This window comes from Primulina tabacum, chromosome 5 (genome assembly GCF_025594145.1).
Source record: "Primulina tabacum isolate GXHZ01 chromosome 5, ASM2559414v2, whole genome shotgun sequence".
NCBI classification, from domain to species: Eukaryota; Viridiplantae; Streptophyta; class Magnoliopsida; order Lamiales; family Gesneriaceae; genus Primulina; species Primulina tabacum.
Genome location: NC_134554.1, coordinates 16,055,674 through 16,080,041, shown reverse-complemented (window position 1 = coordinate 16,080,041; position 24,368 = coordinate 16,055,674). Strand labels below are relative to the sequence as shown.

Sequence of the window (24,368 nt, the reverse complement as noted above, 5' to 3'; positions counted from 1 at the left end):
ACACTTAAAAGATTTTGAATACATGAGAATATAAATTATCATAAAATCAGGTTTTAAAAATAATGATAGTCGTCCGACTCAGTCAATTTTTTGAGGAGGCCATAATTTTGAAAAAATATATATATTATTATTATAATGTAAATTGACTCAATATAAATTTATTATTCATCAGCTTTTCTTCCTTACACATCACAAAAAATTATTATTTTTGGGCCCAAACTTTTTTATTATTCATGTGTTTCTCGATAAATTTGTTTACAAAATTTATTAATCTTGAGCCTTTTGATAAATTTTTTTTTTTAAATATAATTTTTTTTTGGGTCAGGTATAAACAGAAAAACTTGTTTTTATTCCCTAAACTTATTTTATATTATAGTAAATTGACATAATATAAAACTGATTCTCTGACTCATATGAATTGTTCTAATATTAAGAGTTAACATTCTTGAAGTGTTAATTAACAAAAGAAGCAAAATCTGCAATTTATATAGTGAATTATCTTAAAAAAAATAGATGAATGTTTCTCAAATGTTCACATTGCTTATAAAATCTTTTTGATTATACTATTTACAATTATATGTGTGTAAGAGTCACACATATATTTGACAACATAGACGACAAAAAATAGCAAAGAGTCACACATATATGACAAAAAAAATAATTATTCCTAATCTAAATTAATAACTCAAACATGTTCTTCTATATGAAAATTTTGTTTTTGTACTAAAATGCAGAGACATATTCCCAAAAAACAATATATGATCATTTCTTGACTAGTCTCAACTATAATTTTCATTCCTTTCGTTTTAGTTTAGGTTTTATTATTCTTCCTATGTACTTGATATCATTAAAATTATTTTGTTATTTCCACGATTGGGAACCCTTTATTATCTATCATTCATGTATGAGTATGTCTCTTGTGAGACGGTCTCATAAATATTTATCTGTGAAACGGATCGACATTCACAACAAAAAGTAATACTCTTAGCATATAAAATTATACTTTTTATGGATGATTCAAATAAGATATATGTCTCACAAAATACGACATTGAGACCATTTCACACAAGTTTTTGTCACTGTGCATAATAGGAAGTAGGCAAAATCTAGTAGCTAGTTTCTAAAATACAAATAAGAAGCGTGAGACAAATAGATTGATTGTGGATTAAATTCCTTTCGTTTTAGTTTAGATTTTTTTTAATCATGATATAACTAAAATTCAAATAAGAAGCATGTCTATCCACTTTGCTTCGACACTAGAATGCAGGCATTCCAACCACAGAACCACCATATCGCCACCGTCATCCGCCACCAACACTGCCGGCTTTCTCGAGGCGCCACCAATCTATATATCTCCCATGTCGCCTCCAAACCTCTCCATTTCCGTCCCACTTGCTCATCTTTCCACCACCGCCATCATACCCCACCAGACCAAGGAAACACCCCGATCCCCGCCGGCGCATCACTGAGCACTGAAAATGACTCTCTACGGACCCACAACGCCAAGTCCACGGCCCTCCTCCTCCACCACCTCTCACCCCAAGATCAGCAAAACCCACATCCGCCGCCGTCGCAAAGACAAGAACACCATCTGCCATTTTCGAAAGAAGATAAAGAGAAGCTATTGGAATTATCATTACTTAACAGAAGACCCCCACAGTTTCCGGGCTCTATTTTCTTGAGTAATTCGTCCCAGCTTGTAAAGAATGTTTTTGAAGCCGAAAACACTAGACTTGCTGATGATGTAGATGATGAAATGCTTATGAAGGCACTTGAAATCCGGAGGAAAGTGACTTTGGAGGTTTTCAAAGAGGCTATGAAAAAGGGGAAGTTTGGAATCACTTATTGTGAGAATTTGATTTCGAAGTTGGCTGATTTTCTTGATTGTGTTATGATTAAGGCTGCTTCCATGAAGCAGTTGCCTGAATTCTCTGGTTGCTCGTACAATAATCGTGCCAAGGCGTTCATTAATGAATCTGGTGTTGTTCCTCTTATAAGGTGAATAGATAGTTATGACTTATTTAGCTAAAATATATCATGAAGAACAACTTGCTGCTCAAGCTCAAAACTTTTCTCGAACTTAATTAACAGTTAGTTTGGAGCTCAATTCTAATACCTACAGGGCACACGGACTTGAGCTAGAGCTTCATCGGGTGATGAATTTGGAGCTCAACTCATCCAATCGGGAAATGAATTTTGAGCTCAACTTTGATGTACGTTCGAGTTACTTGAACTCCATTGGTTCAATTTTTCGAGCATTATTCAATCTCGAGCTCCAACAAGCTCAAAAATAAAATGACCAAAGTGGGTTCAACATTTTATTTGTGATATATATATAATAAATAAATGTAAGAGTTCGAGTTCGAGTGAAGACGAATAAAAAGCTTGGTTTGACTAGGCTTTGATTGAGCTGCTTGTGACTAACGGCTTGGCCGTTTGCACCTCTAAGTGACAAAAGAGGTGTTTCTGTTTCAGGCGGGAAAAAATAGATTTCATGTTATTTTTCCTCAAAATACAAAATACCTTTGCTTTGCATTTGAATTGATGAATTTCAAATGTAATTTTGTTGTTTTAAACAAACAAGACCATGAACTTCAAATCTACTTTTATATTTATACACTGTCCATGTTAATTAGGTGAATTTATCCTAATAATGTAATCATTTAAAATCTATTCTATTTTTTTAACTTACGTATAAATAAGCCGTGAGTTTAATATTTGATATAGTAATAAAACTATAATCGAAATTTATGGATTTCAAATTCATCTCAGAAATGCACCCTTGGTTGCTTGTTTATAAAATTCTTAAATCAGTTGGATAAGCTCCTAATACCAAGTACAAGAAGTTGTTACATTACTGTGAATTATAGCTTTCACCTTTGATCATCTAGGTCTGAATCTTGAATGAGTTTGGATGATACAGAAACAGAAATGCCTACTATATGAATATCACCTTTGGTCATCTAACTTTGAATCTTGAATGAGTTTAGTTTGTCTGATACAGAAACGGAAATTCCTACTCTATGAATTTTGATTATGAATTTTATGTAGGTGGTTGAAATATAATTCATTATCATATCCCCAAATTGGGAAGTTGATATGTGCTTCAAGAGGAAATGTCGATTCCATCAGAAAGTTAGCTGAATGGCTGAAGTCAATTCATGTTAAAGGGAGATTTATCGGAGTTGCTATGACCCGAGCTGGAGAAACTGTACTGGAACGGGACTTGGAAGAATTAGATGAAATTGTTATGTATCTGGAGAGCAATGGTGTGAGGCAGGATTGGATGGGTTACTTGGTGAGCAGATGTCCGGAGGTACTGTGTTTTAGCATGGAAGAACTGAGGTCTCTTGTCGAGTTTTACATGAATATGGGTATGGATAAAAATGACTTTGGAACGATGCTTTTTGACTGTCCCAAGGTTCTTGGTTCCCTTTCTATGGAAGAGATGAACAAAAAGGTACCTAAAGTTCTATGCTTTACAAAGAGCCAGTACATTATAATGGTTATTTGCTCATCATTGTGTGGATTTTTCTATGAATTTGTGAAGTTTCACAAGCCGTAACTTTATAAATATGTGCTTATTTTGTACTCGAAGCCAACATCTTGATCCCAAATATTCTGCAAATGCTTAGTTTATTTATTATTCATGCACAGAAAACTCCCAATATTTAATCACATCTTACGATGCTTTCTTGTTTATCTAGGTAGCTTATTTGAAGGAGTTTGGCCTTGATAATGAAGATGTGGGGAGATTATTAGCATTTAAACCACAGTTGATGGCATGTAGCATCAACGAACAGTGGATTCCTCTCGTTAAGTACTTTTATTACCTTGGAATTTCTAAAGATGGCATGAGAAGAATCCTAACTGGAAAACCAATTATTTTCTGCATTGATCTTGAAAGCACCATTGTCCCGAAGGTATGCCTTGCTTGCTGATGTGTAGCATTATGTGTAATTTAATTTGGGAAAGAGATGGTACTTCAATAGATTGAGGAAAGTTTAATATATTTAACTACTCTCAATTTCCCTCCTAAAACGACCGATAGGTCAGAATCCAAAATCAGAATACCTCCTACCTCACTCATCGCGTCATTGATCGAACATAGGGGTAAGAAAAGTTTTGGGTGAAGAGAACCAACACATTGAAGGTCGGTTACTTTAGTTTGCTTTCATTTACTTTTTCCTAGGCTGATCTGAATGATGAGCAAATCTCATGAACCTAACTCAGAAGAAATTTCTTATCTTTCAAATTTCAGTTATCTTGAATATTTTGACTACTTCAATTTAACTAGTTTGATTTTTGTGTAAATACCTAGTTTGTCTTTTTATGATAGTCCAGCTCAATTATTTCTGCTTTTGAAACAACTCAGCCTAGTCGATAACCGAACCTACCGAATTCCCATCAATATCGACCCTTTCTCAAAACTAATTGGGATTGACCAAAGTCATGAACACCATAAGAGAATAACTATCCAACGTAATTTGTGTCTTGTGGCATTTAGTGCCGCTCAGGTACTGTATGATAACATTTACTTCAAAATGGTTTTTGCAGGTTCAATTTTTACGAGATATTGGAGTTCAACATGATGTCATCGGCAGCATGCTCGTTAGGTTTCCCTCCTTGGTGACATACAGTCTATACAAGAAGATTAGACCCGTGGTACATCTCATCTTGTAATTCTTTTTCCTTTCTTTGTTGGTGTGGTGTCTCTTCTGAATTTTAATGTTTTTATTCAGAAATTCTAATGATCTTCATACCTAAAATATGATATTAATCTGCAGGTGATTTTCTTGTTGACGGACGCCGGGGTTTCCCAACGGGACATTGGGAAGGTGATTGCATTGGCACCGGAACTTTTAGGATGCAGCATAGCCAATAAACTTGATAACAATGTGAAGTATTTTCTGTCACTGGGAATCAAGTTACCAGTGTTGGGTGAGATGATTGCGGATTTTCCAATGCTGCTGCGATACAACATAGACATCCTTCGACCCAAATATCGTTACCTTCGGAGAACGATGGTACAGCCTTTGCAAGATCTCATCGAATTTCCCAGGTATCACACCAATAATGCAACTACTTTCATTTGATCTTGAAAGTGTTACTTTCCCAACAAGATTTGATCTTTTTGGCTGAAATATGATAATTTAGTCAGCCAATAGGATAAGGTAGTGTTTGCAAATGTTTAAAAAAGTGATTATGGACTTTTCTTTTATAAAGTTGCACATGTATCACACCATAATCATTTTTTTCAAGTGTTTGCATATACAACCCCAGTTTAGATGGAATCTAGTCAAATTAACATATGTAGAGATTAATATTCGAATAAATCCAAATTGAGCCAATATTTACTCTCAACCCTTCTGTGGAAATTCGAATGGGAAGTCTCAAATATCGACCTATATTTTGTAAAATTGTATTAGTGAAAAGAGGAGAAGCAGATTGTAAATGAGAAAGTAATGGCCATATTTTTTCATCGAAAAGGATGAACCGTGTTGGCCGGAAAATACAACTAATATAAAAAGCGATAGAGAGAACGAATTAAAAATCAAACCCCCGGTAACCATAATACGAAAAAATTATATTTTTGACTTGACATTTTCTTGTATACTGAATTTTTGCAGGTTTTTCAGCTATTCACTTGAAGAACGAATAATCCCAAGGCATAAGATCATGGTGGAAAATCGAATAAATTTTAAGCTACGATGCATGTTGGCAAGCACAGATGATGAATTTCACTCGAGGGTCGCGGATGCCGTGGAGAGACGAAGAAGATTTGAATCGGGTATAAGGGATGCACAGCCCACAGACTGATATTGATATACTTACAAATGATGCGATGTATTTAGTGACTAACTGGACAGTTTTAGTATAGACTGTACATATTCACGTTATAAGGATTCTTGGGTACATTTTAGGGAGAGTGTCTGCAGTGAACAGCTAAAACAATGTGAGACTCGTGATGCAGTCAACTGTTTGAGAATCTGATGCCCGTGATGGGCTGGTTAGAAAGATGACTCACGCACATTACTCCATTTACTCACGCACATCACTCCATGTTTACTAGAGTCCTAACCCGTGGGACTATCTTTCTGGACTGGAGAGTTTCCTAAGATCGTTGACCACGTTAAATTTTAGTTGTGGAGCCCAAGTGAGACATGTAACGATTCTTAAATCTATTACTTAACGTTAAACGCCTATGAACCCTGACAGAGAGACATCATACACACACTGCACTGATTACCTTAACTTATTGGCACCCCCATGAACGAACTTTCTGTATCTGAACGTGACCGATGCAATTAGTTAGAGAACTTGCATCCCATAATTATTACTCAAACACAAGCCTAACAGCGTGAACTAAGTAGAACCACCAGGTCATAATTAATAGAACAGGAATAATCGTGACAGAGTCTGTAACGCAGAAAATGAATTTTCTTTTGGATTCAAAGCATTCAAAAGCAAACTCTTGTGAAAAAGTAAGCATCCTGTACTGTTGTATCAGATGAGGAACAAAGTTAAGCAGTTGTCTTCATCTTTGAAGCTGCACCAGCACCCAGATATACCGGGTGGATTTCATGACCTTCCTTAGGCTCAACATGGACCCACTTGCGACCAGTTAGCTTCTGCCGCTCAAACTTTACACAACCTTCCTTTAGAGCATAGAGAGTGTGATCTTTCCCAATTCCAACGTAATTTCCAGGATGGAAACGAGTTCCCCTTTGACGAACAATTATATTTCCAGGTATCACTCTCTGCACCCAAAGTGAAATTGCGTTGTAAAATTCAAGATTTAGGAAGAAGGAATGATGGCTATAAAGGTTAAGATACTCAGTTCACATCGAGAGATGCAGCGTCGTGCATTTGTACTTGTATGCTTAGTTCAAGAACTAGATATTTATGCACTCACACATCCAAATATCCAATATCTCGTGTGGCGGTTGTCACTAATTTTATAGTTTAAAACACCTATAAATTCAATTAGAAGAAGGGGATGGTTAAATGAATGTTATTTTCAGCTGAGACATAAATTTAATCCAGGGTTGAGGGTTCTAATTAAAAGCTTATATATTTATTTACATAGATGCCTGAGGTTTGAAGTAATTGAGGGGACTCCTGGTTATTAAGATTTGGATGCATAATTCGGTAATATAGATCCTTCACCATTTCATGCTCTGATGCTCACCTCTCCACCAAATTTCTTAACCCCGAGATTTTTGGGAAGTGAGTCACGGCCATTTTTTGTAGATCCTGCCGTCTTTTTAGTAGCCCAACGCTTGAAAATTAAGCTTAATCCCTCTCCAGATACATCTGAAAAGTACAAACCGGATAATTATTGACCATATATAGCAATGCAAAGTACATGAGCCGCTATTACAAAAAAGCAAGAGCAAAATCATACCACTAGCAGAATTATAGACGGGAGTGCTAGTGATCAAATCCCGGATGCTCAACCTTCTCTGGAGTGACGCCACCATATTCATCATTTTGTTAACTATGTGAAAACACACAACCAGTTTTAGAACCCGAATTTACCTCATACAAATTGATTGATTCAAACAACTTTCAAACATCATATAGACAAACAAATTCATAAATTTCAATTTTCATATCTTAGATCAGCCATATATATAATGTCTAACGATATTTACTAACACTCGATCAGACCAAATCTAAATTAACATAAAACTCACAACCGACAGAAACCAAAGCATAAAAAAGGGGGGAAAAAAGAAACTGATCGATCCAGCAAAACTCGTGCAAACCCGAATCACAGAAATGAGCAGGGAGATGAGAAAATCCAAGACAACAATCAGTGCGGCCCATAAAACTAATTCAAACATTTCATCAAACATTTTACATCCATTAACAGAAATGATGACGCTATCTACACCTCTGTTATCTCGCATAGACAATCTCATGTGACACAGGAATTAAGCAGAAAACCAAAGAAATAGCATGAAGAGAATCTCATGTAACACAGAAATTAAGCAGAAAACCAAAGAAATAGCATGAATTCAAAAGCATGAGCGAGTGAGAGGAAGAAGCAGCACCTTTCCCGTTAAAATGAGATGACCAAGTACGCTGCACGTATATAAACAAACCGGGTCTGACCCAAATCAAGTTTCAATAATTACAAAAAACTCCAAAATATTTAACTAACTTATAGTTAACCACTACTGAAGTTTGTTTTATTTACAATTTAATTTTTTTTAATGATATTTCATTCAGTGATCAATTTTTTGAATAATCGATTTTGATTATTTGATCAATTTTTTATTCATATTTAAAAATACAAGCTAATTTAGTATATAAGCTTCCCTCAAATAGATCATCATGTTACAATATATAAATAAATTTATCATTCATATATTATATAATTTATCTTCTGTCTAGTATAATTTTCGAGGCAAAAACTTGTGTGAGACGATCTCACGGATCGTTTTTGTGAGACAGATCTTTTATTTGGGTCATTTATGAAAAAATATTATTTTTTTATGCTAAGTGTGTTGTTTTTTATTGTGAATATGGGTAGGGTTGACCCGTCTTACAGATAAAAATTCGTGAGATCATCTCACAAGAGACTTACTCTAGTTTCGAACCAAAAGTTTTCGAATTTTTGTAATTTATTACTATATTATGAATGTGTAATATACACAAATTGATGTCTTTCTCCGATTTTTTTTCATTTATAATTTCAAATTACCGTGCGATTTTTATTAATTATTATAATTATGAAATTATCATCATTTTTAAGTTAAATTAAATTAATAATTATATAAAAAAAATACAAACAGTTTCAACTTTCAAGTGGGCCAAACTATAAATATTTTGTATCGCAATTGAAACGACGCCACTTCCGTTTCAGTCCCCCAAACCTCGACCAAACTGAAATGGCGCAGGTGTGGAGATCAGCTGCAGCAATCTGTAAAAGCTCCATGAGCGCTAGCCCGTGCTCAATATTCAAAACCCTATCTCGGAGGCCAATTCCCTCCGCCGCCAGACCAATCCCTTACACGGCTTCAAGGTAAACACCATTTTTGGTGCAAGTTTCAGTTCATTCATATGTGATTTTCAAAATAATTGCTGCTGTTTGATTTGACAGACATGCTTCAGTGCTGGGAAGTGTCGAATCAATGCTGCCGCTACATAGTACAGTAGCCATTGCTCGATTGAAGTCAAATATCGCCATTGATTCTGCGTCCTGGAGTTGGCTCTCTCAAGGTCACACTGCATTTTGTTTCGATGTTTTTGTTGATAGTTTCGTGTTGTGTTTAACAAATTGAGGGACCTTGTGTCTTTTTTGGAGATGCCACATCTCTTGCCTATATTTTAACGTGATATAGGCCCTTTTACATTTTATTTATCTACATCTGAAATGTCAATTTAATTATCAGAAAAATAAAGTTTTTTGTTTCTTACTCGTGTCTAACACAATCTCTCTACAGAATATTTGATTCTTTCTGGTTGCTATTAAATAAGGAAGAAAGAAACATGTTTATATTTTTAATAATTCAAAAACATATTTTTTACTTTAAAATAATCTAGTTTAGGGTATTTATGTATAGGTATATTACACGCTTATTCCAAAGAATTTTGTTTGTTTAAGTTATCAAGCTAAAACGAGTTTTTAGTCATTTATTTTCCGTATGGTTGTTGTCTTGCATAGAATGCTCTATTTCATGCTGCTTTTTTCTGACATATTTTTCAAATTATGTGATGGTTCCTTAGAGATTCAGACGACAGATTGTTTGCAATTACGTTTTGATCATATTAAAAGTGTAATACAAGTGGCATTTGTTGTGAGGCAAGTGTTACTCAACGTCCTCATATAACAATTGCAATTTGCACCAACTTGCAGCTCTAGTAAATTGAACACGTGACCTGGATTTGATATAAATTGTAGGATCAATAAAACCTCTAGCTGGTTTGTATTAGTGGACAATTGCTGTTCGTTGACACGTCATTATTACATTTTAAATTATCTAAGTAACTCCCTGTTTCTTGTTTTGTTTACTTTGCATGATTGAATTATGCTCCAGGAGTCCCATTTTGCGTTGTAGAGTGTAAGACTTTATCATCCATTCAGGTTGCCAAAAATGCTGATTTATGTACATTTTCAAACCAATTGTTTACATAGTATTGTCTTATCCCTGTTATCAGCCCCTAATAGTTTGGATCCAAGTCTTGTGTGACAGTGATGATGATCATGTGATATTTTTCCATTGATCTTCCAACTTTCTTTGTTCTATGTATTATTTAGATTTTGCTATGCCTCGGTGATCAAGGACGAAAAATCCGTACTTGAATTCAAGTGGCTCGTCTTCTCCATCTTCAACCAGTCTTCACTACAATTTTATACTCTGATAGCTCGGCCATTCTTAGTGATGCTGTTTTTAAATTTGGATGATGATGTTGATTTAGTTATAGTTTTCTATTTATACTGTCTTTATACATTTGGATAGTTCTTCAAGTTTTGAGTTATACAAATCGAATGTGGTTGCTATTTTCATTAGTCTGGATTTGAGTTCATATTTGGATATAAATATTTCCAAATAAGTTTTGGTAGGTTCAAATTCAAGTTGAGTAGGATCCTTCCGATAATTTTATTAGCAAGTTAAGTCATTTGGGAGGACTCAATAAATTTTTCTAAAGTTTGAGATGGATGGAGGTCGGATGGGAGTAATTCTCACTTATACAGTCCACGTAAAACTAAATTATGTGACAATTTAGTTCACTAATAATCTGCTGAAAAAATTAATGTGGATCTTGAGTTTGAAACCTGTGTAAAACTAAACTCTCCTTATATATTTAAAAAAATAGAAATAATTCGATGAAACTTTTAACGTAGGTTAAGATATGTCAAGACATAGATATGGGATAGTTATAAAAAATTTAAAATGCATTATGATAGGATATAGTTATTTTGGAATGTGTTTGCTTGTGTGATAGAATGGGTAGTTCGAGTCAGCCGGACTCCTAGAATAGGGTGCAAAAAATTATTGATAAATTTGAGATACAAAAAAAAAAGATTTTTATTGATAGTTGTTGAATGATTACAAACGAGAGTTTTTGTTCTTTTACAATCACATGAACTAGACTAACTTGTTAAGCCTTCAAATCTTCTTATCCTTGACTCATTTGTTTCGCACTCGTATCATTACCTTCCCCTCAGAAACACCTTGTCCTCAAGGTGGAAGTCGGAATATGTGCTCCAAAAGTCGCAATCGCATCCCAAGAAGTTTCTTCCACTGGCAACCCGTCCCGCTGCACCAATATTTGAGTGATCCACCGCCATCCTTTCTGTGTATTAGTCAAAAAATAAAAATGGCTAAAAAAGTGAACATTGGTTGATTTGCAAGTGGAGCCGCTGACAAGGAGAATATCAGAACTTGTTTTGACACAAATAAATATCTTCCACCCATTGCACCCTTACAAACAGAGGAAACGTGTGTTTTGTAACTTGGATGAATACTTCACCCTAGATGAACTCCTGCAACATTCACAATTTCAGTCTTACAGCGAACAACACAGTGCTTCAATCTTGCAGAGAATGTATCCAGTAGGTTACTGTCCATTATTGTAGCAATAATATTGTTAGATTTTAGCCCAGCATTCTGAAGTAGTAACACACAAAGAACCTCTAGAAGAGCAGCTAATACAGATTCAAATGGATGTACGGCCAGTCTTCCACTATATCGTTTGATTAACTCTGTGCTCCATTATAGCAAACTCACCTCAGAAACTTGCTGTTTAATCTCTATGTGATGGCCAGCCTTTGGTTTCCATTCCCCTGGAGTCTATCGATGGAATCAGAGTGTATGTAGGTAAGCTCTTCCTACAAGTTGGCTTCCAATGATAACCTGTGCCACTGAACCAATATTGGAGTGATGCCTCTCTGTCCCTTGGGTTAATTTGCTGGCAATGAATAATGGCTGGGAGAGGGAGCATTGATTGATTGGAAATTGAAGCCGCGGTCAATGATAAGATTGGAACATGATCTTGGCAGTGAAGCGTAGTAAATGTAGCAGAAACAAGAAAATATTAGGAAGTTTTTCGGCACTTCTGCTCAAAATCTGGTAGTGTTTTTCTTCTGCAGAGAGACTCAATCTGCTCCCATGCTTTCTTCAAAATATGGTTGTGTATTGCGTACACACAGTTTCTTGATAGTGACCAATAGTTGAGTTTTCACTGGTTTGGGCAGATCATCCGAAGAAGGATGTGGCAAAAGTGGCTGAAGATTTGTGCTTCTTGAATATGCTGTTGGTTTCTCTCCACTGTAAGGATCCTCAAGCCCTTTAAAACTGAAATTGTGATCCCTATTCTTGTCATCAGATAATCTTGCAAGACTCATGGCATGAACTTGAGAGTGGGGTTTGTACACTTCGATTACCTTCCTTAATTCCGGTTGCAAATCCGATACAAAATAACTTGTCGCTATAGGGTCAGGGACCTCAATACTCTTGTTGGACAGTTGATCAAATAGATATAGTGGGATTCTTCTAAGTTGCGGAGAGAATCCGCATTATGTGATGGGCCCTAAATGTACTGGGCCAAAATCAGTGGGTGAAGAGAATTTTATAAGGAGTAGCTTGGGAAAGGAGAAAAGTGATTATAAAAAGAAAGGAGTTGGTTGGAGTTGGGGTTGTCATTGTTCTGTTCTCTCTTATTTAACTAGCTTTTGCTAAGGATTGAAGGAAGTAAAATTCCTTGTACAGAGCAACTCTAGGAAAATTATAGCATATCATACATATTAAACTCTATTACATTGATTTCCTTTTTATTTTCTTGTCTCCTTGGTTACTTCTTTGCAAAATCATTTTGGGGTCGTAACTCATTCTCCAACCGGAAAATCTCTTCACAATTGCCAACAAAAATTCATGCCTACTAGGAAGTAATTGATTTTTTTGCATCTCATTGTACCAATCTAACGCATAGTCAGTCCAAATAATAAGAAGCAACTAGCTAGTAGGCACTGCGGATATGGAGTATTGAAGAAATCAAAATGCCTTTGCATTTCATAAATCCGAACTGCCGGATTTTTATATAAAAAGCACGGAACATCCCAGCGCAGCGATTTGAGTTGATTATCGTGAGCTGAATATGTGGTTGAACAATGTAAATTAGAATTGGGGTTGTTCCAGCTTAAGATCCTTCACGTTCAAAGTTAGGAATCCTAGCTTAAGATCCTTCACAGTATTCGTAAGAATTCAGAGATTGCTTCTCTGCTTGTTGATAATTTTTAAGTCATTTTCTTGAAGTGTCGTGAGTCTTGAGAGAATTTCGTTTAATTTTGGAATCACACAGTATTCAATTAACCACACGTGAAATATTTTTAATCGGAATTTAATAATCATACTCACCAAATACTAAATTTTTAGAACTTTAATTGGACACCATTCGAGTTTTATTTTTATTTTTTTTAGTTATTATTTTTATTTACTTTGATTGTGATTTGAATTTGTTTTAGGTTAACTTGCCTGTATTATATTTTGGGGAGCTGAGTGTTAGAGGGTGGGTCTTGATTAAATTTCAAATTTATTTTGAAAAATATCAATGACTCATGTTGTGACTGCTTGTCTTAGACAAAATCATGCAATGAGCCCAACAAATCAAAAAAAGAAACAAATCAGATTCCGATGTCATACAAAAAATTGTCTTAATTAAGGCCCCCATTAAACCTCGTGGGGTCGTTCATAAGTTCCTCTACCCCCCAAATGTTGTTTCCTTTGTTTTTGGGACAATCGGGAAGGGGAGTGTAACATGTTTCGAATATGAGACATGTCCCACGTTGGAACGATAGATGTCACCGGCCCCAACAATTTCATATGTAGTGTTTTGTAATAACATTTTACTGTTGTAATTTGTATACGCTTTGTTTGATTGTTATGGTGCAGTTAGCGAGTTCACTGATTCATTATAAACAATGTTCATAGTTAGGAATTACAATTTCTTCGGAATCTGGTGGAGAATCCGATATATGAGCCAAATGGCGGTGTTAATTCTAATATGATTTTTTTTAAAATGATATTAGTTGTATTGAATAAAGAAAATTATCAGTATAAATTTGATGTTTTTTTTATAAGATAATGATGTTAGGATTAATTGTTTATAATATTTCATTATTTCTTCTTAATGTTTATATTAATATTTTTTTAATAAATATTCATATTCATATTTGAGAAAATACAATTATGGGTGGTAATATGATATTTGGGTAGATTAAAAATATTCAAACTTTCGACATGAATAAAGATGGAGTTGAATATCCAATGAAGATATAGATGAATATAATAAATATAATTAAAGACGAATGATATGAAATCTTAAAAAAAATTAGATGGATGTAATCTTTATTCTTTAGTCTCCTGCCTGTTTGAATGACTCAAATAAAATCAGGCAAAAACTTGTGTGAGACGGTATTACGGATCGTATTTTGTGATATGGATCTTTTATTTGGTTCATCCATGAACAAATATTATTTTTTATGCTAAAATTATTACTTTTTATTATGAATATCGGTATGGTTGACCCGTTTCACAGATAAAGATTCGTGAGACCGTCTCACAAAAAACCTGCTCATTAAACCAAGCCCAAAATCTTGATAAGGGGGAATACCCTTTTTTTATTATATAAAAATGGTATTCCCGAACCAAACGATACCTTATAAGAATATTTATTGGCTTACTAAATATATGTTTGGCATGAATATATTTGAATGATAAAAAAAAATTATAAGATATCTAAATGATAAAAAAATAGAAGTACAAATGTTTCTGAAATAAATAATGTGAACCGTACAACTTTGTGCGCTGGATTTTCGAAAAGGCCGGGGTAATGCCCCATAAAGGTTACAGCTGTTTATTAGTTGTTGCATTTATGAACATTAACGTAAAATGTTGCACTTGGAATTCCATTAATTCAGTTAAGTGCTAACAAAACATCTCGACTTAATTTATGTTACACTCGAAATAATAATCTTTATATTCAATTCATCTGTCACTAATATAACGCCCATATCTTGTTTTTCGTCGTTCTATTTCAATTCTCCATTTTTACAGCTCTATTTTTACCTCCATCATCGTGTTGTCTCCGTCGTTGTCATTGTCGTTGTCGTCGTTTGTCGCCTTAGTTTCACCTACCACTTCAATCAGAGCGGCGTTAATTTAAAAATGGTGTGTCCGATTTGAGATATCTTTGGCAACAAGCCTGGTCAAACTTTTTACCAGAGTTTTAGTTTTTAACTAATTGATTATGAGATTATTATCTTTCATCAAATATGTCGTTCCATAACTGTACAAATTATTTATACCAATTAGATTTTTAATGCAAGAAGTTCATAAATGTGTAACCAACCTTAAACTTTCGCTACAATCCACGTCGTCTCATTGCTAGACCACCATCCCCTCTCCTCCACTTTTGGCATCAACTCCTTATCCTTCCATCGCCGCCATCATCCTTTCCGGTTCTTTGTTTTCTCCATGGACGTGAAGCCAACGATTCTCTCGTTGATGAGAAGCTCGGGGTTGAAGATGCTCAAAGAATCCGCTAAAAATGGACTGCTCGTACAGTCGTACGTACTACCTCAGCCTCGAGAAACTTTGCACAGACCTTCACTATTTGACGTGCTGACTGGGAGGAGCGGCACCAATGTGAGTCGTGAGGTGTTCGAAGCCTCCGCCCAAAGGCTCGAGGTTGTCGGAAGAGCTAGAGTTGGAATTATGACAGTGGCTCGAGGGTGTTTAGAGGTGAACGTGGCCAATGACGGAATCAAGATTTTCAATCTATTTCAGTTAGAATTTTTTAATGAAAAATAAAATAATACATATAAATTAAAATCATGAACGAAACACATTAATAGTTATATCATGCATATCTAACTCGATGAAGGTCCTATTTTGATTTTATGAACATTTAATTCTTCAATAAAAAAATTTTAGAGTCATTACCTGCGTCACGAACAATGTTAGATGTGTCAGAAGATACCCGACGAAATCTTCGTACACTCAAGTTAACGATCACCTCAAATAGTATACTTTGAAAACTACAGAGCTTTTATAAGAGTTTAAAAAAAAAAAAAATTTGGAGTTTTAACGCTTCGATAAGAAAACTTTGTTCTAACAAAATACATGAAACATGCGCCCCACATAATATGCTTTTAAAAAAATAAAATTTAAATTTCCCATTTAAAAAGAAAAATTAAATTTCCCAGTTTTAATGGGTTCCATGATTAAATATATGAAAATGTTCTTAATGATTGAAGTTGGTGTCTTGTTTTTTTTTTTTTTTTTAGATATGATTAAATTGGTTGGAATATTTTTTATTGTCTGATAACTTAATCAAACTTGCATTGGCTTTTTCAGTTGGAGTGTAACGTTAAATTTTGATTTTCTTTGACTTAATTGATATATCATGCTTTTCAATCCCTTTCCACGTTATTAATCTCAATATTAAATTAACGTTAAAATATAATTTGTAGTCTTTTTAATCATTATATTGATTAAGACATTAAAGTGAACGTATCACAGTAGTCGGCAACATCGTGTACTTATGTTATAAAAACAAAATGATTATTTGTATAGAAAATTTTGAGAAATTAATTAAATGTCAAATGTTACATGGAATTTATGGGGGGCTCTAATTAACAAAATAAGTAATTAATAAAAAAAGTTAACAAAAAATGAGTGGTTAAGATAACTTGGCCGTTGTAGAGCCTTCAATTTTAGATGGAAAAAAAAAAAAAGATTTGGACAGTAATTTATTAAGTTTGTAAGTAATTTATTTTAATTATTTGTAATTTTTTATTTTAATTTTTTAAATTTCACGTATTTTTTGGTAATATTTATATTTTAATTATTTGTAATTTTAATTTTTTAAATTATGTTTATTTTTACTTCGTTTTATTTATCTATATTTAATAACATTAAAATTTAATATTTTAACATTATCTCATTTTTATAAAAAAAATGAGTTGAAGTTATCAATATTGATATTATGATTTTATAGAGTATTTCTATAATTTGTTTATTCGAGTATGTATATAATTTATCATATTTTAAATAGAAACATTATAAAGTCAAATTTTGGTCCCACCTCGTCTGCCTAAGCTATCCAAAATGTCAAACAAATAATAGAAAATCATGCATATATTGATTACCTAATTTTAAAGTGACTCTATAAATACACCAAATATCAAAACTCGATTATCAGTCGATGCAGCCCCCAAAATTCGCTGGCTACAAATAGACTTGTCAAATTGGGTTAGGCCCGTCGGGCCGGCCCGCCCCGCTATGAAAATTGAGTGGGTTGGGTTGATAAAATAGCAGTCCGTTTGGAGGCGGACCAAATGGGCTGAGCCCGTTTGGGGTGCAGGCCTAGATGGGTCGAGCCCAAACGGGGCAGATTGGCCCGCCAAATTAGGATAGAATTTTATATTTTTTTATATTTTTAAGTTTTAAATTTTATATAAAAATTGAAATAAGTCTCCTGCGCCTCCATCACTCTCTTATCTTATTTCTTTCTTATTTTTCTCCTTGGCCTCGCCTCCATCACTCACTCTGGTAAAATCTGAATCTCTGTAAATTTTATTCATGAATCTTAAAGGGAAGAAATCTCTGTAAATAAAATAATTTTTAAGCATAACAGTTGTTTTTGAACCCAAGAGCGGTTTTATTTGAAGTCCGACGAGTTGTAATGAAATTTTGTGGACCCCGCGGAGGTTTGATAATTATGTGTATTAATGAACACATGATATTTTCTAAAATTTACAACCGTATCGTTCCTCGACTTTCTGTTCTCTTTCATGTCTCAATCTTCATGTTTGGTTTAAGCACTTTACTTTTTGAGTAGGTCTTATGTGACACCGTCTCACGGATCTCAATCTGTGAGACGGGTCAACCCTACCCATATTCACAATAAAACTAGTACTCTTAGCTTAAAAAGTAATACATTTTCATGAATGACCCAAATAAAGATCCGTCTCACAAAATACGACCAGTGAGACTGTCTCACACAAGTTTTTGTCTTACTTTTTATGGATTATGTTGATGCTTTCTTAATTTCTTATTTTAATGTTTTTAAGTATTTTATGAAACTATTTGACTGAAATATATATTTTTTCTATGTTTACTGCGATATTGTTTGGTATTTTTTTTCTTAAAAAAAGTAAGCGGGTTAAAGATAAGCTGATCGGCCCGCCTAGCCCGCGGCCCAATGTGGATTGACCTGGGTTAGTCATTTAAAGGCCCGCGAAAATGACGGACTGGCCCGCCCCGCCTAATGGCGGGTTGCGGCGGGTGGCGGGCTGATCCGCCCCGCCAGCCCGTTTTGACATGTCTAGCTACAAAGTTAAATCACATGCAACAAAAGGTGTGTTTTCTTTATATGACAAGGAATTCTCCGTTACTATTTTTTGACTATGTGTTGAGTAAATTCTCGAAAACTTTCATGAGCCGCAATTACAATAAAACATTTACTAGGTTTCGAGTGTGCGTTGAGTAAATTCGAATACGCGCAATTAGCCACAACCGCGGCAAGGGGTTATTCCTATAACATATGCACACACATGATAATCATCCATTGACCATTCTAATTTCTAACTCATAATCCATGGGACATTATTTTAAACCTAAAAATACTTATTATTGGCTTTGGCCCACTAGCATTAATATCTATAGATATTGATAATTCCATCAACTCTATTAAATTATTGCTTAAAATAATAATACTCCAAAGAGCTATTAACAAGCCTTCATTATAATGATGATTAATTGACCAAACCAAGTTCTTGTGTGTCTCTTTTGCAATAATTCCAATATTTTTTTAACAAATTCGTCTTACAAAATACGACATGTGAGACCGTCTCACACAAGTCTTTGTCATATATAAAATAAACGAATTGGATCGGTAAAATGACAAATAGCATAATGCGGGCTGCATGGATTATTGGCGAATTCAAAATAAAACCTAGGGTACAATAGTCATTTAACAACCGGCGTCCCGCCACACCTAATTCCTGAAATTGTCTCCGCCGGTCTGATGCTGTGAAATTATAAGAATGGCACTTTTGTAATTTATCAAAACAAAATACCTAAAACGGTCAGAGCAACTTCCTGCGTATGATTTTTTGCCCCTTTAATTTCTCATCCGCTGATTCAACTCGCATTTCCACTTTCAGTATCCGTTAGCAGAGTGCAGACTATTTAGCTAGCAGAAATGCTTTCTCTTTCCGTATCCCTTTCCATTCGTTTCTAGAAAGTTCCACGCGAAGAGAGAGGGAGACAAGGCCAGTATCTCTTCGGAGAAATGGCGGATTCTGGTAATATTTTGACCTCAAAAACTCCGATTCTCGGCCAGAAACTGTACGCCATAGTTATCGTTACCGTCGTGATTATGATGGCTGTTTTTCTCATATTTTTTCTGTTATTTCGTTGGAGACGAAAGTCACAACTGCGCCACATTGGCGGCAAACGCAGCGCGGGGCGACTGCCTCTGGTTTTTGAGGAGATCGGTGAAGTTAATGAGTCAGATCAAGGTCAGGCTATCAAAGTTATTGATGAGAAAATCAAAGCGTTAGTTCTGGTGGAAGATGTCGGGAAGGTTGGGGAAATTGAATCGGGGAGTAAGAAGGGGAGCTCGGAGAGCAACGAGTCGAGTGTGACTCGGAGTGAATCTTCATCGGCATTTTCCGCGTCCACCGACGGTTTTGGGAATGCTGGGTGGGGGCGGTGGTACAGTTTAAACGAGCTTTTAGTCGCTACGAATCAGTTTACCAGTGCGAATGTGATTGGGGAAGGAGGTTATGGCGTTGTTTATCGAGGTGTTTTGCAGGATGGTTCTGTTATTGCTGTCAAAAATCTTCTGAACAACAAGTAAGTTTACCGTCTTTAACATGGGAAAATCGGAATATAAATCTAAATTGTGTAATTTGCATAGCTAGTCTGTGAATTGCAGAAGGCATCTCATATTATGCAGCCTGAGAATCTCCTTACGAGGACAATTACCCTGGATTGGCAAGTTTAGAGGGTTCATAGAAAGTATTTTCTCTTTATGTTTGAAGTTGTATTTCTCTTAACATAGTCATATTTAGAACAAGTGGAACATTAGATTTATAGACAATATTCAGTAGAGGGGCGACTTTATTGCCAGCCTGTGGTTTCATGCTTTACTACTCATTTATGATTTCTTAATGGTTATTTTAATCTAATTCTTAGTCCACCGTAAGAAGAAATATTATTGTCTTTGATTTTTATGGCTTTATTTTTTTGGCGGAATGGAGAGACAGAGTTAAAGCTCCCTAGATCTGGATTATGTGGAATTAAAGGTATTGGTGACTGATTTTGTCCTTTGTGATTAGACATAGAAACAAGAAGCGATCGGTGGTTTTTTCCCTTTGTTTCTTTTGGTTCTGATTTTTCTCATCTTGTGCTCTGTTCGGCAGATCAAGTGTCACACGCTTTTTATCTTTCTGTTAACTGTTGCATTATAATCTTTCGCTTTATCTCATCTTCATTAACTCCGTCGTGTTGCATTTATTTCTCAGTTTATATTTGCCGTTTTTCCCTTACTTTGCCGATCATTTCTGGTCTTTTTTAGCAAGGTGTTGTATTATCTCATCTTCATTAACTCTGTCGTGTTACATTTATTTCTCAGTTTATATTTGCGGCTTCTTCCCTTATATTGTATTATCCGTTTTTTAAAATTTTGCAAAAGACATTTCACTGTGTTAAAATGATGCCAAAAAGTGTAAAAATTATACATATGGGAAATATTTGATCCGACTTGTTTGCAATTGCATGTTTTGAGTGGGAAGGACTTTTTGTTGAAAGTGTATTGCTAGTGGGCATTTGCACTAGCAATTGCACCTCACTTCTACTCCGTAATCCACATTGGAATGCGATCATGACATTATGAGTCTAATAATGCTGCGTGCAGAAGGTACTGGATGGTGTAATCCTGCACTGGTAGAAAGTATAAATTTCATTTATAAAACATGGAGCCAATACTGTTCTAATCTCTGAAGAAAATAATCAGTAAATTTCCACTTTTTTTTAGCACGAAGTTGATCATCACTATGACAGCAATTCTGAATGTGACTGCAAAGTTCCTACATATGCTTTGTTAAGACTTGCTAGAAAAAGCTGCAATTATGACCACAAAAACTTAATGCTGAGTATTCTGTTGTGACAGGGGTCAAGCAGAAAAGGAGTTTAGGGTGGAAGTCGAAGCAATTGGCAAAGTAAGACACAAAAACCTTGTGGGACTGATAGGTTATTGTGCGGAAGGTGCTCAAAGGTACACCTAATTAGCTCTTGGTTAATGTAGAACATGTGACTAGCTTTTCTTCGATTGTCAACTGATCTTTTCACTCTGATCAAGGTTGCTTGTCTATGAGTTCATTGATAATGGAAATTTGGAGCAATGGTTGCATGGTGAGGTGGGGCCAGTTAGCCCTTTAACGTGGGAGATCAGGATGAAAATTGCCAGTGGGACGGCAAGAGGGTGAGGCATAGTACTATTATTGCGTCTGTCTGCCTTTTCTTTATTAGTATCTTTGTGCTTTCTTTGAAACATCCATTATATATTATCTTAACTAATTCTGGAAATTCGAGTAGTTACTATTTGGAAAAAAGATCATTCTAGAAATTCCATGGTCAATTTTTATTGACATAATTTTCATCCCATCAAGGACCATTCTGCTGATATCGGGTTGTTCTTTTTTTTCTTTTTCATTCCCAGACTGGCATACCTGCATGAAGGATTGGAACCCAAAGTTGTTCATCGGGACGTGAAATCCAGCAATATTCTTTTAGATAAAAAATGGAACTCTAAAGTCTCCGATTTTGGACTTGCCAAATTATTGGAATCTGATAAAACCCATGTTACTACACGAGTAATGGGAACATTTGGGTTTGTTTTTTGTTCTGTCTTTGGTGTACATATTCCATTAATCTATCAATTGTATAGGTGCGAGCAGTTCTCATAATTTCCCATCTGCTCCATTTTTTTTTATTTACGACAGATATGTCTCCCCCGACTATGCAAGTACTGGCATGCTTAATGAAGCCAACGACGTGTACAGCTATGGAGTTCTACTCATGGAAATAATAACTGGAAGGAGCCCGGTAGACTATTCCAGACCGCCTGGAGAGGTGAAGAAAGTTCTACTTTCAACCATTTCTTCTGTGTATATCCCAATCCCATGCTTTACCCTCTTCGCTGAAATGTGCTCTTACGTACCTCCAAAATATTCACATGTTTTAACCCATTTTCCCACTTTCAGATGAACTTGATCGATTGTTTCAAAGGGATGATATCAAGTCGTCGTAGTGAAGAGTTGGTAGACCCCCGGATTGAGGTTCCTCCTCCCCCGAGAGCTTTGAAAAGAATATTACTTGTTTGCCTTCGGTGCGTTGATTTGGATGCCAATAAGCGTCCAAAGATGGGACAGATTGTACACATGCTTGAGGCAGATGAATTTCCTTACCGCGCGGTGAGCTCCCCCCTCACCCCTATCTTGATAAATAGTTTGGGAAACGAGCAAGTTTGAAGTGAACATAAAGTGTGTCATGGATTTATAACTAACATGTTACGACCAAAACATGTGCAATTTCCATGCGCTCCCTCCCTTCGCAAACTATTTCAGTTCATTAATTCGTTTGCTGGTATGTGAGTAACATCCTCTGATTTCTACCTGTTTCACCTTTAGGAACCTAGATTTGCTGGTAACACAGCTCCGCAACCATCGACAGTTGGTAACGACAAAATTCTGGCAGCCCAAAATGAAGTGCTTCATGATAATGAAGGAAAACCAAAGGGGTAAATTATCAGTTTTGATGCTGCGTAAAGGTTTGTACTAGCTTCTATCATATATGCTAAGGATCTGATTATGGTCTAGTATTCTGAGTCATAAACATTTATTCTCTGGCTATTAATTTTTTTTAGAATAAAATCTTGTCTTGATATTTATATATAAAGCTACGATAATCTAAGGTCGTAAATAATATTTAGGTTGGTTCAATATATATTTGACAAATATTTAATCTTGGCTTGATGTATTTATAAAATTTTGGTGAAAATGCATGTTAGTGGAATATTTATCATTGGAGAATCGGTTAGACTCAATTTTCTTCATTCGTGGGTGTATTTAATAAAATGTCACATATTTAAGGATATTCTTGTTCATCGATTTCACATGAGAAAAGATGTCTGTTGTGGTGGCTGAGTTTGCTATGTTTAAGAATCAACAATGAACATTTAGGATTTGTGTAGCACTGTAGCAGGCAAATTTATCGGATTTATTTGAATTATTGCTGTCAATATCTGGCGTTGGGTTCACATACTAACTCGATTGAATATTTATACGGAGAGTAGGTATATCGTGAAACGGTCTCACGAATCTTTATCTGTGAAACGGGTCAATCCAACCGATATTCACAATAAAAAATGATACAAATAAGATATATGTTTTACAAAATATGACCTTTGAGACCATCTCACACCCATGGATCCATTACTCATACTTGTTCAATTGGAAGTCTTGATCCAATTCAAATTCTGTTTCGCAATTTCGTAATCTGAATTTTTTGTCTTATATGGGTTGAGAAGAGTTTTGGTTAGGCTTCACCTTTCGTCATTTTCATTGATTTTGGAACGATCGCAACTTTCCTAACATATTGCACTTTTCATCCCCCACTTTTATAGTTCCCATTTCTTTTGATGTGGAAAATATACGTCTCTCGTTAGTGCCTTTTTAGCTTGAAGCGAGTCTAGATGTGACCACAAAATTTTTGTAAAAATATGGGAGAGAGATGGGATTTGGGTTGAAAATTTGCTCAAATTCTTCAACTCTTGGACTATGCAGCCATGTTTTCAAAACTGGATCAATCGGTTCGACCGGAACCGGTGGAAGCAGTTCACTATTTTTTTTAGAAATTTTGTTAGGATTTAATTTTTTCTTATGTTAAAATCTTTAATTTTATTTTTTATTATATGTATACGATTATTTGGATTTTGAACTTTGTTAAAAATATTACTTTAATAGTACTTGAGCCTATTTTATTTGTGATTTTTGTATTAAAATATATATAATTATATTTGATATTTTGGTAAATATATATTTTATAATTTATATATAAATTTAAGTTTTTTTTTAAAATTTAAACGTATTATTTATTATATTATTTTATATAATATAACAATGTTATGGTACGATCGAATCGATTGAGCAGTTATTTTAAAGTAAATATTTTCTCACATTTTGAAAATATTGGTATGTAGTATTATTTTTATCCTATTTTTGGACATTGGAACTGGCTGGGAATGGTGGCGGGTCCGACATGGCTCCTCCCTAAAATTGGCCC

General features: G+C 34.9%; 4 protein-coding genes across 6 annotated transcripts; 3 read left to right on the top strand and 1 right to left on the bottom strand.

The window, feature by feature from the left end:
• Positions 1 to 1,217: 1,217 nt before the first annotated feature.
• On the top strand, positions 1,218 to 6,698 carry LOC142547062 (transcription termination factor MTERF2, chloroplastic-like). The gene is made up of 6 exons (XM_075655134.1): positions 1,218 to 1,998; positions 3,052 to 3,460; positions 3,708 to 3,923; positions 4,558 to 4,665; positions 4,788 to 5,062; positions 5,631 to 6,698. The coding sequence occupies exons 1-6, from the start codon at positions 1,262 to 1,264 to the stop codon at positions 5,818 to 5,820; spliced, it is 1,935 nt and encodes a 644-aa protein (XP_075511249.1). The 5' UTR covers positions 1,218 to 1,261; the 3' UTR covers positions 5,821 to 6,698.
• On the bottom strand, positions 6,368 to 7,943 carry LOC142547063 (uncharacterized). 3 transcript variants are annotated; one of them, XM_075655136.1, is made up of 4 exons: positions 7,901 to 7,943; positions 7,409 to 7,501; positions 7,193 to 7,317; positions 6,368 to 6,761 (listed from the first exon to the last, which is right to left on the bottom strand). In XM_075655136.1, exons 1-4 carry the CDS (start codon positions 7,926 to 7,928, stop codon positions 6,525 to 6,527), a joined length of 483 nt encoding a protein of 160 aa, XP_075511251.1. In that variant the 5' UTR covers positions 7,929 to 7,943; the 3' UTR covers positions 6,368 to 6,524. The 3 variants fall into 3 exon arrangements, with proteins under 3 accessions (XP_075511251.1, XP_075511250.1, XP_075511252.1); XM_075655135.1 differs by lacking the exon at positions 7,901 to 7,943 and adding an exon at positions 7,745 to 7,894; XM_075655137.1 differs by lacking the exon at positions 7,901 to 7,943 and adding an exon at positions 7,773 to 7,790.
• An 886-nt stretch (positions 7,944 to 8,829) lies between these two features.
• LOC142547061 (uncharacterized) lies at positions 8,830 to 10,522 on the top strand. Its single transcript, XM_075655133.1, has 3 exons — positions 8,830 to 9,034; positions 9,113 to 9,231; positions 10,271 to 10,522. The coding sequence occupies exons 1-3, from the start codon at positions 8,901 to 8,903 to the stop codon at positions 10,288 to 10,290; spliced, it is 273 nt and encodes a 90-aa protein (XP_075511248.1). The 5' UTR covers positions 8,830 to 8,900; the 3' UTR covers positions 10,291 to 10,522.
• An 8,635-nt stretch (positions 10,523 to 19,157) lies between these two features.
• LOC142547060 (putative receptor-like serine/threonine-protein kinase At4g34500) lies at positions 19,158 to 23,130 on the top strand. The gene is made up of 7 exons (XM_075655132.1): positions 19,158 to 19,877; positions 21,196 to 21,300; positions 21,385 to 21,507; positions 21,745 to 21,915; positions 22,028 to 22,157; positions 22,289 to 22,498; positions 22,715 to 23,130. The coding sequence occupies exons 1-7, from the start codon at positions 19,312 to 19,314 to the stop codon at positions 22,826 to 22,828; spliced, it is 1,419 nt and encodes a 472-aa protein (XP_075511247.1). The 5' UTR covers positions 19,158 to 19,311; the 3' UTR covers positions 22,829 to 23,130.
• Positions 23,131 to 24,368: the final 1,238 nt, after the last annotated feature.

What these genes read in the sequence shown, in the direction of transcription:
- LOC142547062 (XM_075655134.1), top strand. Translation starts at nt 1,262, where the DNA reads ATGCAGGCATTCCAACCACAGAACCACCATATCGCCACCGTCATCCGC. An exon ending in TGGAAGAGATGAACAAAAAG is followed by an intron (nt 3,461 to 3,707) that starts GTACCTAAAGTT and finishes TTGTTTATCTAG; the next exon opens with GTAGCTTATTTGAAGGAGTT. An exon ending in AAAGCACCATTGTCCCGAAG is followed by an intron (nt 3,924 to 4,557) that starts GTATGCCTTGCT and finishes TGGTTTTTGCAG; the next exon opens with GTTCAATTTTTACGAGATAT.
- LOC142547063 (XM_075655135.1), bottom strand. Translation starts at nt 7,862, where the DNA reads ATGTTTGATGAAATGTTTGAATTAGTTTTATGGGCCGCACTGATTGTT. An exon ending in CGTCTATAATTCTGCTAGTG is followed by an intron (nt 7,318 to 7,408) that starts GTATGATTTTGC and finishes TGTACTTTTCAG; the next exon opens with ATGTATCTGGAGAGGGATTA. An exon ending in TTAAGAAATTTGGTGGAGAG is followed by an intron (nt 6,762 to 7,192) that starts GTGAGCATCAGA and finishes CTTTGGGTGCAG; the next exon opens with AGAGTGATACCTGGAAATAT.
- LOC142547061 (XM_075655133.1), top strand. Translation starts at nt 8,901, where the DNA reads ATGGCGCAGGTGTGGAGATCAGCTGCAGCAATCTGTAAAAGCTCCATG. An exon ending in ATCCCTTACACGGCTTCAAG is followed by an intron (nt 9,035 to 9,112) that starts GTAAACACCATT and finishes TTGATTTGACAG; the next exon opens with ACATGCTTCAGTGCTGGGAA. An exon ending in CTGGAGTTGGCTCTCTCAAG is followed by an intron (nt 9,232 to 10,270) that starts GTCACACTGCAT and finishes TGTATTATTTAG; the next exon opens with ATTTTGCTATGCCTCGGTGA.
- LOC142547060 (XM_075655132.1), top strand. Translation starts at nt 19,312, where the DNA reads ATGGCGGATTCTGGTAATATTTTGACCTCAAAAACTCCGATTCTCGGC. An exon ending in AAAAATCTTCTGAACAACAA is followed by an intron (nt 19,878 to 21,195) that starts GTAAGTTTACCG and finishes CTGTTGTGACAG; the next exon opens with GGGTCAAGCAGAAAAGGAGT. An exon ending in GCCAGTGGGACGGCAAGAGG is followed by an intron (nt 21,508 to 21,744) that starts GTGAGGCATAGT and finishes TTTCATTCCCAG; the next exon opens with ACTGGCATACCTGCATGAAG.